The 15501-nt window shown below is 53.5% G+C and overlaps 1 protein-coding gene across 2 annotated transcripts; it reads right to left on the bottom strand.

Moving 5' to 3' along the window:
- Nucleotides 1-7577: 7577 nt before the first annotated feature.
- On the bottom strand, nt 7578-14456 carry HOXA13 (homeobox A13). 2 transcript variants are annotated; one of them, XR_013356658.1, is made up of 4 exons: nt 13413-14456; nt 10469-12685; nt 8958-9056; nt 7578-8163 (listed from the first exon to the last, which is right to left on the bottom strand). XR_013356658.1 is itself a non-coding variant. In XM_077856429.1 (2 exons), exons 1-2 carry the CDS (start codon nt 14335-14337, stop codon nt 12441-12443), a joined length of 1170 nt encoding a protein of 389 aa, XP_077712555.1. In that variant the 5' UTR covers nt 14338-14456; the 3' UTR covers nt 10036-12440. The 2 variants fall into 2 exon arrangements, 1 of the variants encoding a protein (XP_077712555.1); XM_077856429.1 differs by lacking the exons at nt 7578-8163; nt 8958-9056 and having other exon boundaries at nt 10036-12685.
- Nucleotides 14457-15501: the final 1045 nt, after the last annotated feature.

Below are 15501 nucleotides of genomic sequence, written 5' to 3'. Positions count from 1 at the left end.
CCGGGATCCACCTCCACTTCATCCTCCCTGCCGGCCTCCTCACTCCACCCCCGTGCCCTTGAAGAAACCCCTTCCTCCTCGCTGCCTGCCGGGGTTCGGAGTCACTCCGCCGCGCAGCCAGAGGCGTGGGGGCTGCGCCGCTGTGCACGAGTCCGCCCGCCCGCCGGGTCTTCTGGAGCTGAGGACTCGGGAAACCATGCAGTTGAGGCGAGCCTTGGGCTGCTTAGAGGCGCTGACATCCGAGGAGCCTTTTCCTGGGTATGCTGCACCTTTCCCGGGCCCACCAGGCTGCCAGCGGAGCTGCAGAGCTGCAGGAGAGGGGAGGCAGTGAGGAGGAGGTGGCTAGGGCCGGAGAGCTGTGGCTAAGGGGCAACACGGCTCCTCTTCTTCCTTGCAAAGCGTTGAGAGCCAGGGATGTGCAGGGAGAAACTCAGAAGGCTCAGCGCCTTTTCTGCTACTCATCCCACGGAAGGGACACCAGGCTAAAGAAAAGAGCCGTGCTTCCCAAACTCCCCGCTCGGTGGGTGACAAGAACGCCTTGAAAAGGCTAGGTTTGAGCCAAAGATAGAGACAGGGGCCATAGCTGCTTAACTAGGAGTCTAGCTTTCTTGGGAAAAGGAAAGAAAAAAAATTAGGTGGGTGAAAAACGCTAGCCATCCTGCAGTATTGAATGATCAACGTTTGGGAGAAGTGAAAGAAGAGGGCACAGAGCAGCCAGGCAGGACTAGGGGGGGGGGGGTTGGGAGGGGCCCAGAGGCCTCCCGCACCTATCTTCTTGGAAGCTTGGAAGAAGCTGGATGTCGCTGAAGGAAAGTCGAAAAATGAAAAAGGATAACCTTTTCCCTTTCCCCATCCAGGAAATAGCCGAAGGTATTTATATATTGTGGGGAGATTTAGAGTATAAACTCTAAGATCTTTGGTATTTAAGTGTCAACATCGATTTATTTATTTATTGCTGAGCTGACTGTAACTGACTCAATAACAAATCTAATCATGTATTGCACTGGAAAAGAACTATTCTCATTATGTATTTTCTGCAAATGATGGCCCACCATTGCATTTGAATACCCGTTGTAAATATCAATAATATCAAGTAATTACTCTGCAGTGGAGTAAACTAATTTATTAGCAGTAATGTTTATGTGGCTCCTACCCCCTTCCTTTACAAGCATTGCTTATCACAAATCAAACTGCTCGGACACATTGGTTTAATGAACTCTTTATTCAGGATTTGCTGCAAGAACTTTCATACCCCTTGAATCCCTGAGAGTTGAACTTGAAATTATTTGTGCATCTTCAGCTTGACATATTTGTCCACTGTGGCTTCTGCAGAGGGCAGCAGCGGTGTGAGTAAGAAGGTCTGGTGGGAAGGAAGGTTATTTGGGGAAGGGCAGCCTGAGACCTCCTAAAGCTGGGAATCACAGTTACGGGATTGCCCTGCAGCGAAAAAACTTCGATTTCCAGCAGTGACAAACCAGGCAAAATATTTTTTTTCTCCACAGCATATCTTTCTTGGAGACAGAATATAAAAGGGAGGAGGAGAGAGGTTTGTGAACAGTAGTATCTGAGCTGTCCCCCAGCTTGATTTTGGCTCTCCCAAACTATCTTCCAGCAGCCCACCCAGTCCCCGCCACCCCGACCCTCAAACAAAAGGAATGCTTGAGGGGTTTCAGTGACTTTGCCATAACAAAGGCGCCACCATTTCGGGGCTTGCCCCGCCCCTGGGTGAAGGCAAACAAATTCTTGCACTTGTATTAGGGCTTTTAAGACTATAATTGAACCCGGGGGCGTCTAGAAGAACCGAAAACAGTTCTAGACAGACCTGGGGTTTTATAGCAGTTTTGGCAGTCAACTTCAGCTTGTGCCTGAGCAGACCGGCTGCGGTGGCCCACCAGCGGGGGACGCCAGGCCGCCTCCCCCAGCGGCCGCAGCCCCTCTCCTAATTAGATCGCTTTTCCCCTAGGTGCCAGGGAGAGGGGGTCCCCGCTGAAAGGTCAGTATGGGATATATGCTGTTCTGCATGATCGATGCCTCCCATGTCCTTGAGAGCCAAGCCGGGAGGGTGCCAGCAGGTCTGGATCCCATGGGTGTCTGCAGGAGACAAAGGCAAATTTCCGAGGAGAGGCTGGGGTGGAGGAAGGCTCCCCCAAAAAAGCAGTCGGCAGGGCAGTTCAGAAGGCTGTACCAGTGCGAGGTGCCAAGAGGGACATGTAGGCTGGAAGAGGGTATGTGTGGGGGTGCTGTAGTGAAGATGGATGAAGGGAAAGGCTTTTGATGCCAGGAGAACAGAAAACGCCTGGTGTGGTGAATGCTTTTACTTCCCCAGCAGAGACAGGAGGGGGTGCTCAGGTCCCCAAGGCTAAGTACCGTTCCCAGCTTTGCCCACTCCTGCCCCTCTTGCTTGGAATGTACTGGCAGAGTGAATGTTCTGGGTGGCGGTGGCGGTGGCGGCGGCGGTGGCGGCGGGGGTGGGGGGTGGGGGGTGGGTAGTTGGGGATGGTCTCAGATCTAAGGATCAGACCAAATCTGGGAAGGTGGAGAGGCAGAGCTGCAGCGCCTCGGTTTTGACTTTGCTCTAAGCCCAACGGACTCCTCCGCTTTGCAGGAGGCCCAACCGCCGAACTGAGCTCACCCGGCTCAGGGGAAGACCTGACCGGTGCTAAGGCCACCCTGCAAAGCCAAGTCCGGGTCTCATTTCTTGAAGAGATCAAGCCGGCAAGGCTCTGACATTGGCCCTGGCGACTGGTTGCCCATGAACTGTTCTTTCTCAGGAGCTCCGCAGCGAGGGGGCCATCTCCAGAAAACAGTCTTCAGCATGTATTTCCCTTTATCCTCCACCTAGAGCCCCACGGCAGCTAATGCAAAAGGCCAAAAATGTTTTGAAGGAAGAAAAACAAAGGCAGGAAGTGGCGGCGGCCTGACGGTGCGTGTGTGTCTGCGGAGAAGGGAGGGAGCCTTTTCAATCTCTTCTTGTTGTTTTTCCAAACTTCAAGGTCTAAGCAGCCCTCGCAGGGCCGGGCCCTGTCGCTCCCCAAGCAGCGTTTGGAGATGGCCACCCGGAGAGGAGAAGGCTGGCGCCCGCGCCTGCCTTGTCAAGCGGAAACGGCTAACGAGGCGATTTGCTCAGCAAAGCAGACCAAGCCTTTGCAAAGCTCCATTTGATTTGGCCCTAAATTGGGGGGGGGGGATGAGGGGTTCAGCAGCACCTCCCGGATCCTCCTTGCTCGGGCTGAGTGCGCTCTGGTGGGGATGACTCCTGCATCCTGCTCTCCACCCACCTTCCTGGGCAAGATACTGGAATAAATTGTGTCCAGGTGCCTTTGCCCAGCACTGCCGCCTCCACTTCTTTTTGTAGCAGAAGGGTGCCTGCTGGCAGTGCCCAGGCCGGGTAGCCTTGGTGCAGTGTGGACCAGGGCAATTCCAGGCTCTTTCACCGGGGGTTGTCATCCTGGGGGCGTTTCCAGCGCAATCATTTGAGGGGCTTGAGCTGAAAGGACTGTCACTTGATAGGCAGCTTAACACCTGCTCACTCCAAGGGAGAACAGAGCAGTGGGCAGGGAGCAACTCCAGACTCTGGGGTTCCCAACCCCAAGTGGCACTGCTGCTGGGCTGCCCTCTTTAAGTCTTTGGTGCTTGCCCAGGCACTGGGACTGGCTTATTGACCTCCAAATCTTAGAATCCCCAATGCCAGCACTTGCAGCTTCTTCACTCCTCAGCATGTTGTCAATACTGTGAGTGCCAATACCAGGCTGCCCTCTCACCACATTCCTCCTTAGCTGAGCCTGTCTCCCTGCAGCTCCTGCTCGCCTGTTTCCCCATCATCCTTTTTTTGCCAGTGGAGTCTCCCCTTCTGCAGCCTTCTGCCTTTTCTGATGCCCGTCCTACGCTGAGCAAGACCTGAGGTGCCACTGGAAGGGCACCAACACTCAAGCGCAGAGAAAGAGGGCTGTTAGGTTACTGACCCCCCCCCCCCAACACACACACACCAGTTTTAGGCCTCCACCAGGGACCTGAACTAGATGCTCTTACCTCATTCTTCTGAACACTCTTTCCAAGGCTCTACCGTGTCCTTTCTCTCTCTCTCTCTCTTTCTCTCTCTCACCAATACTCCCTCCTTCTCTTCTTGGACCTGGTTCCTGGACGGCAGCCAGCCTGGGAGGGGTTAGGCCCACCGGACAAACCAAAACTCACTCACGAAGATCTACAGTCATTTATCTAGGGATGGCTTAGGGCACCAACTTTTTTTGCCTTTTCTTGTTGGATTGAGCCTCTAGCTACTTCTGTCCCTAAATGTCACACCTATTTCTGGAAAGCTCCACAGAAGACTACTTCAACCCCAGTGACCATATGCACACAGGTGCAAAGGGCAACTGGTGGCCCAGGGTAGAAACAGCCACGGAGTCTTCCCTGGAGTTGCAGGTCAGGCTTTTATTTAGGGGCTGTCTCCCTCCACGTGGGAGGTGTCTGGAGGTGCATCTGTCTTCCATGGTGATTCTGGGTAATGGGTCGTCTGGGAGAGGCCAAAGCACCTCCTAGTATTTGTTTTCAAGAAACAGCCTATTGGCAGATCATGGCCAATCTATCACATTTCCAGGCGCTGTCCAGAGGCAGGACTGAGGCTCAATGAAATATCAGGAGACCCTCTCTTCACTACAAGGTGGAGACAGCGGCTAACTTATTCCCTTGGCTTGGCCAGGCACCCTCCTGTCCACAAACTCCTCTACCTTCCCCTAAAGCACAGGAACAGGTAATGTCTTGAACTTGATCTTATGGTTGGTTCTCATCTGACTCACAGATTCAATCTTCCAAGGTCCCTAAACATCTGAAGAAGTCCACATCCTTCCCTTGGCCATAGAAGAGTGGGGCATAGGGCTTAACTGAGAGTCTCAGACACCCTAGCGATCTAGTTATATTTAGTTTAGTGGGTCCCAAACTGATGGGAGAGAGTTACTTCCTTTGAGAAAAACTATTTTTATTTTTATGTTGCGGTGGGTTCATTAAAAAAAAAATCCTCCCCCCCCCCATCAAATGGGAACATGGAGTAGGGGAAACTTTGAAGGACAAAGCCCTGGTTCACAGCGTCTGCTTTCCATTCTCCCAGAAACTTCGGCCCAAACGGGTTTCTGCAGCCAAGGGTATCTGCAATAAAGAGGACAAAAGAGGGCGGCCCAACCAGAAGGCCAGCCCTAGCCCTCAGCTGTGGCTCACGGGAAGCCTCCATGCCCCAAGCTCCAGCTGCCTCCTAGGGCAGTTCCCCAGGCTCCTCCATTTCTACTCGGTGGCAATCCATAGCTCACATTTCAGACTTGAAAAAAGAGAGCCCATGCCCAGTGCAACCCTGCCTTAGGAGTCTCCCCTACATGCCCTTCCAGGCAGTTCTGTGATGGTACCTATCCATGGAGAATTCCTCCAGCTCGTGTCTCCTCAAGCCCTGCTCCACCCATGCAGTTCTAGGGATAAAGCTCAGCTTTTCTGTCTTCCGTGCAAAAAAAAAATAATAATAATAATTCCTTTGCAGGGCCTTTTTGAATCACCTGGAGCAATGCGTTCAGGGCAGACCCCGCTTAAGCTATTTGTTTACCACTGGGCCTGATATGTGACCTGCTACAGGCAGGCTACAGGCAGAGGGCAGGGGCTCCCACCCATCCAGGGCACAGTGAGTGGGTTTGTCCCCCCCCCTCCAGCGGCCCCCCACCCGGGAGTCAGGGACTTTTACCTTTGGCAGAGTGCACCTCATTTCTTGGCCCAGATTTTAGGCAGGAGAAGAAGAGCATCCAAGTGCACAAAGCATCAGCGTGCACTTGAAGGAGCAGATGTGAACCCAAGTACCTTAAGAGAGGTTCCCAGCAGGATCCTTGCTCCCCTATCCTATTCTGGCCCTGCCGGTCCCTTGCTTCTGCCGGAGCCCAGAACTCCGATCCAGCCACATCGTCTCTCCTGAGCTTGCGGGCGCTGCCTCTCGCCCGGGCTAGGCCTCCGCGGCTCCGAAGTCTCCTGGACCCGCTCTTCTAGGATTCGACGGGGACTTAGCCTGGGCCAACCCTGGCTGCGGGAACTCCTTTTCAGTAGGGCTGGGAGCGACGGAGTAGGAAGCCAGGCAGGAGCCCCTGCCTCCGGTCCGAGAGCCCGGGCAATCGGAACCTGTTTGCAGGCGGCCAAGTGCGGGTCCTGCGGCGCCTTCCCGCGTCCGCCGCGGCCCTGACCGTGGAGCGGCCTTGGTGCCGAGGACTTGACCTTTGCGGCGCGAGGGGAGGGCGCTCTCCGAGCTGCCGGGAGGGGGATTCCGCTGTCTGCGGCTTCTCCCACCCAATAGCAGCCGGGACAACCCACGCATGCTGCGCCGCTCACCCCCGTGCCCCCCTCCATTCTGTGCAGTGTCTGCAGCCCCGCAGCCGAAACAAAGCCCCCAGCAGCGCCCTCGCCACCTCTTCTGCCAGCCCAGATCCCCAACTCCCCTTGGCTAAAAGGCTCAGAGCCAAAGCCAAGCGGTGCAGGGCCCTCCCCAGCGCCCTCTTCTCTCGCTCGACCCCACGCGCCCTTGGCCAATGCCAGGGTGCTCCTGCGGGCGCCCACCCGGCCCCTGCCCGTGCCAGCTTCCCGGGCGAGCGGGGTCCGGGCTCGGGGCTGCGGACGGCGCCGGGGCTACGGCCGAGCCGAGCGGCAGAGGCGCTGGACGCGGCGAGGCCCGAGGCCGCTTCCCGGCCCAGGCCCAGGCCCAGGCCCAGGCCCAGGCCCCGGCGGAGCCCGGCGCTGCCCGGAGCGTCCGCAGCGCGGTCCACGGCGCGGTCCTGCGTGCCCGGCTCGCTCTCTCTCCCTCGGATGTCACCCCACCCCTCGGCCCGGGGGGCCCAGAAAGCGGAAGTATTTGGTGGAGAAAAACACGGTTTCTTTTCAGCCCGTCTCAGAACCCCTCTTAGAGAAAATGCTCCTGTCAAGTTTTATTTCCCGTGCAAACCACCTTCCACGCTGCCAAGAATTAAGACCGGGAGAGATTAAATACCCGATTATTCTCTCGGGGAGGGCAGGGCAGGGCGGGGCGGGGCGGAGAAGCGGGCGCCCGCACAAAACCTTCGTTTGAATCGGCCTGTGCTCATCAAATAACGCCTGGAGAGGCCGGCCCGGGCCGCTCCGGGGCGACCGTGACGTCAGCCTGCAGCTGCGGGGCGCCTCCCCGGCGCGGGGGGCCGGTGGCCCTCCCGGGTCCGCCCCGCGCGGGCCTCGACCCCGGCCGGGCCTTCCGCGCCGCTGCTCCTCGCGCACACAGGCCTCGCGGGCCGGGCCGGCTCTGCGAGGGGTCGAGCCTCCATTTTGTGCGGACGGTTCGCTTGGAAGCAGGGATGATTTTCGAGCCTCGCCTCTGCCCGGGGGCGCGACCTCAGGCGGCGCCCCTCCCGCAGCCGCGCGGCCCGGGCTCGGCCGCCCCCGCGCCCCCGCGCCCCGCTCGGGCCCCGCGCCGCCGCCCACCACGGCCCGAGCATCTCCGAGAGGCCGCTGTGAGGCTCTCTGCCGGGTGGACCCAGCCCCCAGCGGCGCGACGGAGCCGGGAGAAATGAAATCAACTGTGACAAGGCCTTAGCTGCTTTCACGGAGGGATTTCTTGTTTCTTTTTTTTTCCCCCCGTGCCAGCGTCTTTTCTTCTTCCCTTTAAAATCGGGTTAAAAATAGCAAACACCTCTCAGGCGTTCGGCGGCGCGAGGCAGACGTGCGAGGGTGGTTGCAGCGGCCGATCGGAAAGTGGGTGTTTTCCTAAAGAACGAGGCCGGCTGTTATTTACCCGGCGGCCTAGCAGATGAAAACTTAATTATTGTGCGCGGGTCCGAAAATCGAGGCATAAATCTCCCCAGTCCGCTTGGATAACGCTACATCATTGCTTATGAAAAATGGGATGTGAGCTACTTGCTGCACATTTCTCTGATTCTCCAGGTCTGGGGCTGCTGACACGCATTCGATCAACTTTAAAGGAATGCGCATAAATCAGGAAGCCCCCAGCGTCTCTCCCGTAGAGGTCCGCAAATCCGGAAGGGCGCCTCTGAACCCACCGGGTCTGGGGCTTAGCAGTCCCGGACAGCCTTCGTCTCCGCTCCGAAACTCCGGAATTCGTAGAGGGGAAGCGAGACGCCGCATCTTCACCGAACCCTCCAAACACACGCAGCGGGGTGTAATCTGCACACATATTATACGGTGAAATCTGTGTCATTAGCGACCCGCACGCATATGTATCACCCTCAGCTGAATTTCCCTGCCTCGTGATTTTTTAAGAAAACACTTCAATTAGGTTGAGTTTTTTTTTTTTTTAAATAATTTCCCCCCTTTCTTTAAAAATTATTGCTTCTGTTTTTTTTTTTAAACAATGTAAACGGATGGCTTCAGTTCTGCATCAGGCATAAATAGTAGTTAAATGCAAAGTGACATTTTACAATCATCCACTTCAAATACCTTAATAAATTTGACAGAATTAAGAGCATATGGAAAAAGTGGTGTGTGTGTTTTTTTTTAAAGTCCCACATTTACAATTTTTTAAATGGTAGGCCATTACAGGATTAAAAATCTTTGCAAATTTAATAAAGGAAAATGATGTCTAGCTGTTTCCGTATTTAGAGTTTCTTGTTCAGAAAAGGTTTCCCTTTTAGGAAAAAAAAAAAATCTGAATCAGCTATTCAGCAACACTGTCCTGGTGTCCAGTGTTATTCCTATATGGTGGCCGGAATCCTCTTGGATGTCTTTTTTTCTACAGGTTTAGATTAATTGCTATTTGGGCATTAGGGAGCCATCATAATCCATTGCTTGCTTCAGGTTATCTGGTAGATCCATGGGAATTTTTAAAAGGTGGGGGAGTTAGGTAAGATCGACATCATCAACAGCCATTTTAGAGCAGAGGGGGTAAAAAAACCCTTGCAATATCTTCTGTCATTAGCTTCAAAAACCAAAGAGGAAAAAAAAGAAAACTACTACTTTACCCAGAGTTCCTGCGATGGGTTGTGGAAGGGGCGGTATCCCGGCTGCAGAGCTGCTGTTGGCCTCCTTCCTAGGCCTGAGGCTCAGAATATTTCTTACATCTAAAGAAAAATATCCCCCGTCAACAGAAGAGTCCCCTTTGGAGCTGTTCCGTAAACACACAGTATGATCCAGCTTTGAGGGGATTTTCCACCACTTTAAACATTTAGGGAGAAAGTTGTTACTTTGGCTTGATGGCAGCTCATTTAGAAAGGGAGTGCTGTGGCACACGATGTAGGGAGCTTGATCTGAAGCATCATTTTCATTTGTTTCCACAAGTGGAGTGAAAATCCACTTTCAGGACAGCGAAACTGGATTGCACTTCACAAGACCATTCCATGGGTATGTTTTCAAGGCCATGCTGTTCCTGAGATAGCTTTAGAGATTCTATAATTCACCATCTATAAAGAAGCTCTAAGTCTTCGGGTTGGGGAGGTTTCCGTCAGCCAGGTTTCTAACCAATATTTTTTTCCCCACAAAATGATGAATATGGTTTTTTGATTCACAATTACTTTTCTCTACCATAAAGATAAAATTAACCTCATTTCAAAGTTCTGCATCCTAAGGCTCCTGGTTCCACCAACATATATATATATATATATATATATATATATATATATATACACACACACACTATATATATGTGTGTGTATAGCATGGGTTTGACAAAAACACATTACCTTATGTGTATATTAAATATAAAGCGTACACATGTATTATTTATGACTCTAAACACAGCACCTGATGTGTTGCTGGGGGGTCAATAAGTAGTAGATATAATATTTATTATAGTTTTGATGGTGATTGTTAATATTAAATGTATCTATTTCTTCCACAAATCAAATGGCAGCTTCACAAGCCCCAGTATAAGATTGCACACCACCCAAGAGCAGCACTCGGCTCTGAGTTATCCAGGATAACTCTCCTTCTGCATCCATATTATGGTCATTTTGTAGATATGAGATCTTTAAGCTCTCCATACTGACCTCTTAAGAGGTGAGTTTCTTCGAATTTCTGAAATGTAACTCTAGAACTCTAGAGTTAGCAAGGCATCTGAAACTTTTTATTTGCCGTATAGACTCTCCTATAGCTCTAATTAGGATGGTAGACCACCTTGGAGGGTGAGGGCCAGGAAAGTGGTTATTTAAGAACACCTTTTAGACTGTAACAAAAGTGTACAGCTTTAAAGCAGATCTGCAGAAATCTGAGGCAGAGCAAGCACTGTGAAGACAAATCAAACTTGGCCATTAAAGAAAAGGAGCAAAACTTCATCATGTAAAGTACATTTTGTACCTCAACTCTAGAAATCACCTTAAATTACAACATCCCGGGTCATCAGTAATTAGTGACACTATATCTGTACAGATTCTACAAGTATATATACAAGCACACACGAGCACCGATATGCAAATGTATACATGTATACACATATATAATATATATTCACATATATACAGGCACATGTATAACTTACATATATTCAAATTTGTTCCATCTGGAGCCAAAGAAATGAGTACTAAATCTCTAAAACAAGGAGTCAAGGAGGTAAGACCTTTGGATTCCCTTGAAGCTGAAGAATTACAAGGAAGCTTGTCAACGCGAGGTGGCGCCCTTGATCTACTAATCCAGCCGAGGCCAATTCATGAGCTGTCAAAAGTCAAGGTCACAAATTGTCTTTTTTCGTCAAGGTCAAGGTTTAAGGCCTTTCCTAGTCCTGTCATTTCAACAAATATCAAAACCTGCCTTTTCAGACACATGCAGACCCAACAGCAGATTTTAAAATACTACAGCCTGGGCATCACTGATACTAAACAACTGGTTTTCATTTTCCGCAGTGAGCCTGGGAATTTATACTATCTCTTCCTCCTTTCTTCTTTCTCCTTTTCAGGATGCCTAACACTTTAACTCTCTTGAAGCACTTATCTAAATTTTTTAGCATTTTAGTTATGAGGGATTTCTCCTTTCGCTTAAAAAAAAATTGTAGTGAAAAAAAGGTTGAATAACAGAAAAAAATGATCCTCAGTTTGTATAGGACAAACCTGCTCCCTTTCTTTCTGTACAGTGCACACTTAGCATAGGAAAATAAAGAGTATTTCCTTCAGATTTCAATGGCAGTGACTATTTTATTATCATAATTAATACTTCTATATCACTATCTACAGATCTAAGGTTCTTTTTAATTATTATTTTTAGTAGAAATGTTTGAAAAGCAGGTGCACAAATACATTTTCACAGTGTGCTGAATGTCTTTATTTACAAGATAGCATTTTATAGTGAATGTGAACAAATGAATGTGCTGGTTGAAATAATTGCTTGATTAAAATGTGCTGTAAAGATGAATCCCTAAACTTCCTAATGTAATCTTATAACACAATAAACAAGGAAAAAAATACTAATCCTTTAATAGATCAAAATATAGAATGTAAACATCTAAATGTTTCGGGGAATGGATTTCTGTTCTGAGTCTTCTAAGAAATCAGAAAGCAAAATTACTCTTCAGCAAAATGCTTGGTAAATATTTGGTAATACCAATTTAAATGAAACATGAATTTTTTTCAAACCAAAGTTCACCATGTCGGGGTGGACCTCTCAGGAGATCTGATAAAGTGAATTCTATGAAACAGCTGATGCTTTAACTATTTTTTAAAAGTCATTAAATTCTTCGGAAAGTAAATGATATTGAGCAGGAAATATAATCCAAATGCCACAAAATATGCTCGTTATAAGCAATTTAAAATTATTGTCAGAAGGACATTCCCAACCTGGGGTTCCCTTGTAGCCTTAAAGGCTCAGCTGGTTGTATTTACTACCAAGACCAATGATCCTCAGAAAAGCTTTCTCTCCCTTTCTTCCTTCACTGTAAATAGCCCAAGATCATTATTTCAGTACCTTCTTCTCTCTCCCCCCTCTAAATCTATACATAGGACGTTTTGCAGAATATACAACAATGGTAGGAATTTCACTAAGATTTACCTGAGCAGTCACTTAACATGCAAAGGGGATGGCAATGGCGACCCAAGGACAAACAGATGTTTACAACAGCTTCTTGCTTTTGTAACCCAACTTTTGGATTATTACCATATAACACAGTATCCTGAAATAGTATGGTCACATAAATACTTACAAGATTTCAGTAAATGCGTAACTTATCTGAAATTGCGTATTTGGGGGTTGACGTTTGACTCTAGAGTTTGTCATTTAACGGTCTGGTGGGGTTGGCGGGAGAACTGGAAGTCTTTACCTTTTCTTAGAATAAAGTTTTAAAAGAGTTGTAGATTCCACCAAGGAGAAAGAGGTCCCCCTTAGGAAAGCAAAATGCCAGTGTCTTTCTCTTTCTCTTTCCCATTCTTCAATTATTATTATTAAGCATTGTGTTCATTATCTGGGCAAAGCAACGAGTTCTGAAACATTTCTTCAAGTTGCCCCCGTGTTCCACTTTTAATCCATTAACTAGTGGTCTTCAGTTTGTTGATGACTTTTTTCTCTTTGACCCTCCTGTTCTGGAACCAGATTGTAACCTGCCGCTCAGAGAGATTCGTCGTGGCTGATATCCGCCTCCGTTTGTCCTTGGTAATGAATTTGTTTGTAGCATATTCCCGTTCGAGTTCTTTTAATTGCACCTTGGTGTAAGGGACGCGCTTCTTTCTCCCTCGCCTGTAGGAGCTGGCGTCTGAGGGATGAGAGACCACGTCTGGAAGACAGGGAAGAAGGCAAGTTACACAAGGACCAGGACACCCAGGCCAGGACACAGGCGACAGCTCGAGCTGAGCCACCCGCCTTGCAGCGCTCAACTGCCCCTTGCCATGCATTGCACAGTCCAGCCTTCCGCTGGAGCCTGGAGGGTCGGTGGGGAGGGTGGGTAGTCCTGCACTGAAATGAAATCGCCTGGGGCTCCAATGACCACCCCGACCGGGCCAGCCTGTCCGCACAGCACACTGGGTTCTCTGGACCGCCTGGCCCAGCGGCCCGCGCCTTAGCGCCAGACTCAGGGGACAGCACTTTTATGCCAGACTCCTCTCTGTACACCCCGAGCCCCAACACTTGATGCTTCTACACTGAAGCCAGTTTTTAAGAGAACGAATGCGGGCAATTTGGGAAACCGCTTCCAGGTCAATTTTCCATCCTGAAGTCGATGTCAAGGGCTGGGGAGGGCGGGGCGCAGAGGGAGAAGGGAGCCAGCCAGGGTCCCCCCAAGCGTCTTCCCAGCCATCCCTCACCCAGGGAGAGCCACAGGAGCCAGCCCAACTCGGGGGCAGCGCGGGGCCGCGCCCGCCAGCCGGGGTCGGGCGCACCGGGCAGCAGCACTCCCAGGACAGGCCGGGGAGAGGGCAGAGGGGGCGGGAGGGTGACCCGGGAGCGAGCGGCAGAGAAGCTGGAGCAGAGCCGGGGGGCCGGGGTGAGAAGGGGGCGCCATTTACCGGGCAGAGTGGACTTCCAGAGGTGGGGAGGCTGCGCCTGCTCTTTGGGGCAGTACATTTGGCCGTTCCAGCCGTTGGGCAGCGCCCAGGGCTGGTAGCTTTCCATGGGAAGACCCAGGGGCTCGTGGCGCGACTCGCCGGGGCCCCCGAGGCCGGGCACCACCGGCATATCCAGGTAGCCAGGCACGGGCTGATGGTGGTGGTAAGGCCCGGGCGCGTAGCCCTGGTGGTAGAAGGCGAACTCCTTGGCGCGGGAGCTGAACTCCTCGGCCGCGGGGCCGGCGGTATCCATGTACTTGTCCGCGAAGGCGGCGGCGGCCGCGGCGGCCGAGGCGGGCTGCGCGCACGACTTGATGGCGTTGGGGTGCGGGCCCATGCGGGCGCACGGGTAGTAGCCGCTGCCGAAATAGCCGTAGGGCAGCGCCGCGGGCCCCGACGAGCTCTGCGCCGCCGCCGAGCAGGGGCTGCACTGCTTGGCGGCCTCGGCGCCCGCCGGGCCCGCCGGGCCGGGCCCTCCCGAGGACGACGCGGCCGCGGCCGCTGCAGCGGCGGCGGCGGCGGCGGCGGCGGCGGCGGCGGCCGACGGGGGCGCCTCCCCGGGCGCGCTGTTGTAGGCGGCCGCGGCGCCGGGCGCCAGGGGCGCCGGATGCGCCATCAGGTTGCGGCACTGGTTGGCTGCGGCCGCCGCCGCCGCCGCGGCCGCCGCCGCCACCGAGAAGTTGCCCCCCGCGGCCGCGGCCGCCGGGTGGGGGAAGCCCCCGCCCCCGGCCCCGGCCGCCGCCGCCGCTGCCGCCGCCGCCGCCGCCGCCGCCGCCCCTTCCATGTTCTTGTTGAGTTCGTCGGCCACCAAGCCACCGCCGTTGTCGTAGAGAAACATGACGGTGGGCTCGATCCAGCGGGGGTGGAGGAGCACGGAGGCTGTCATAGCCCGAGCCGCATGGAGAAGACCCCAGTGGCGCTGTTTTAAAAAGCCCCCAAGAAGTGAAGAGCGCGCGGCGCGGGGCCGGGGCCCGAGCGAGGGGGGCGGATCGCGCCCCGCGGGGTCGCGCCAGGCGGCCGCCCATTGGCCCGCCCCCCCCCCCGCTCCGCCCACGGCGTATGCAAAGCGGGCGGCTCCAGCCCGGGCTCCGCGCCGTGCACCCGCGGTCCCCGCCGCCGCCCGCGCCGTCCCCAGAGCCAGCGCCCGCGCCCGCCGCGCCGCCGCTCACCGTTCACCCCGGGGAGAGGCGGGGGACCCGGGCGAGGGGGGTGGGGTGGGGTGGGGTGGGGTGGGGAGGGGGACCCGGCGGGTGGGCAGGGGGGAAAGGGCGGCTTCCTCGCAGCTCCCCTTCCCTTCCTCCATCCCGGCGGGGCCCAGAGCGGAGTTAGGCGGGGAGGGGACGGAGGCGCGCGGTGGCGTCGAGACCTGAAGCAGTGGGAGTAGGTCAGGTAACTGCGGGCGGGCGGGCGGGGACGGGGTAGTAGCGAAAACAGGGCGTAGTCCAGGCTGAGGCTTTTCCTGGGGCCTCCGAGGCTGTTTTCTTTCCAGGTATCCGCGAGTCTTTCTGCAGTGAGACCCTAGCGTGGACACTAGCGCCTTTGGAGTCGACAGCGTCACGATTTGGCTCTTTCCAGGGGGACCGTGGCGGGGCATTTACGGATGCGCCTGGCTCTAGGGTCCCAGGACATTCCGCTGGAAAGCCTGGAGTGTATTTAGGGGCTCTCACGACGTTCCGGTCTACGGTGTTGGCGGGCAGTTTCATACACTGGCACTTAGGCCCACAGGGTCAGAACGACCCCCACACACCCACACTGACACACAAACACACACATTCAAGCGTACTCTGATCACCTACTCACACTCGGGTATAGAGACGGTTGCACACTCTGCCCCAGTAACAGCTCTTCCTCCTCCAGAGACCGGGGCAGTCTGTGTGCACTGTTCCCCGGTGCTCCTACATCTCCAGCCCTGCCCGCCTGTCCTGGGAGTTTAAAAGGAACTGCCCGATGCTGGTTGGGACTTGAGCCCCCTCTCTGGGGCCTAATGAGGCGTCATAGATCTTGGCCAGGAGCTCATTCTTCAGCTTCCCCGGGCACTCCTCATTTCACT

This window comes from Canis aureus, chromosome 18 (genome assembly GCF_053574225.1).
Source record: "Canis aureus isolate CA01 chromosome 18, VMU_Caureus_v.1.0, whole genome shotgun sequence".
In the NCBI taxonomy this organism is placed as follows: domain Eukaryota; kingdom Metazoa; phylum Chordata; class Mammalia; order Carnivora; family Canidae; genus Canis; species Canis aureus.
The sequence above is the reverse complement of the archived record's forward strand: the minus strand, read 5'-3'. Positions and strand labels throughout refer to the sequence as shown.

Bases quoted from the DNA above. Each gene is read 5' to 3' on its own strand.
- HOXA13 (XM_077856429.1), bottom strand. From the start codon at position 14,337: ATGACAGCCTCCGTGCTCCTCCACCCCCGCTGGATCGAGCCCACCGTC. The intron at 12,686-13,412 runs GTAAATGGCGCC...CCTGTCTTCCAG, and splicing joins CTGGAAGTCCACTCTGCCCG to ACGTGGTCTCTCATCCCTCA.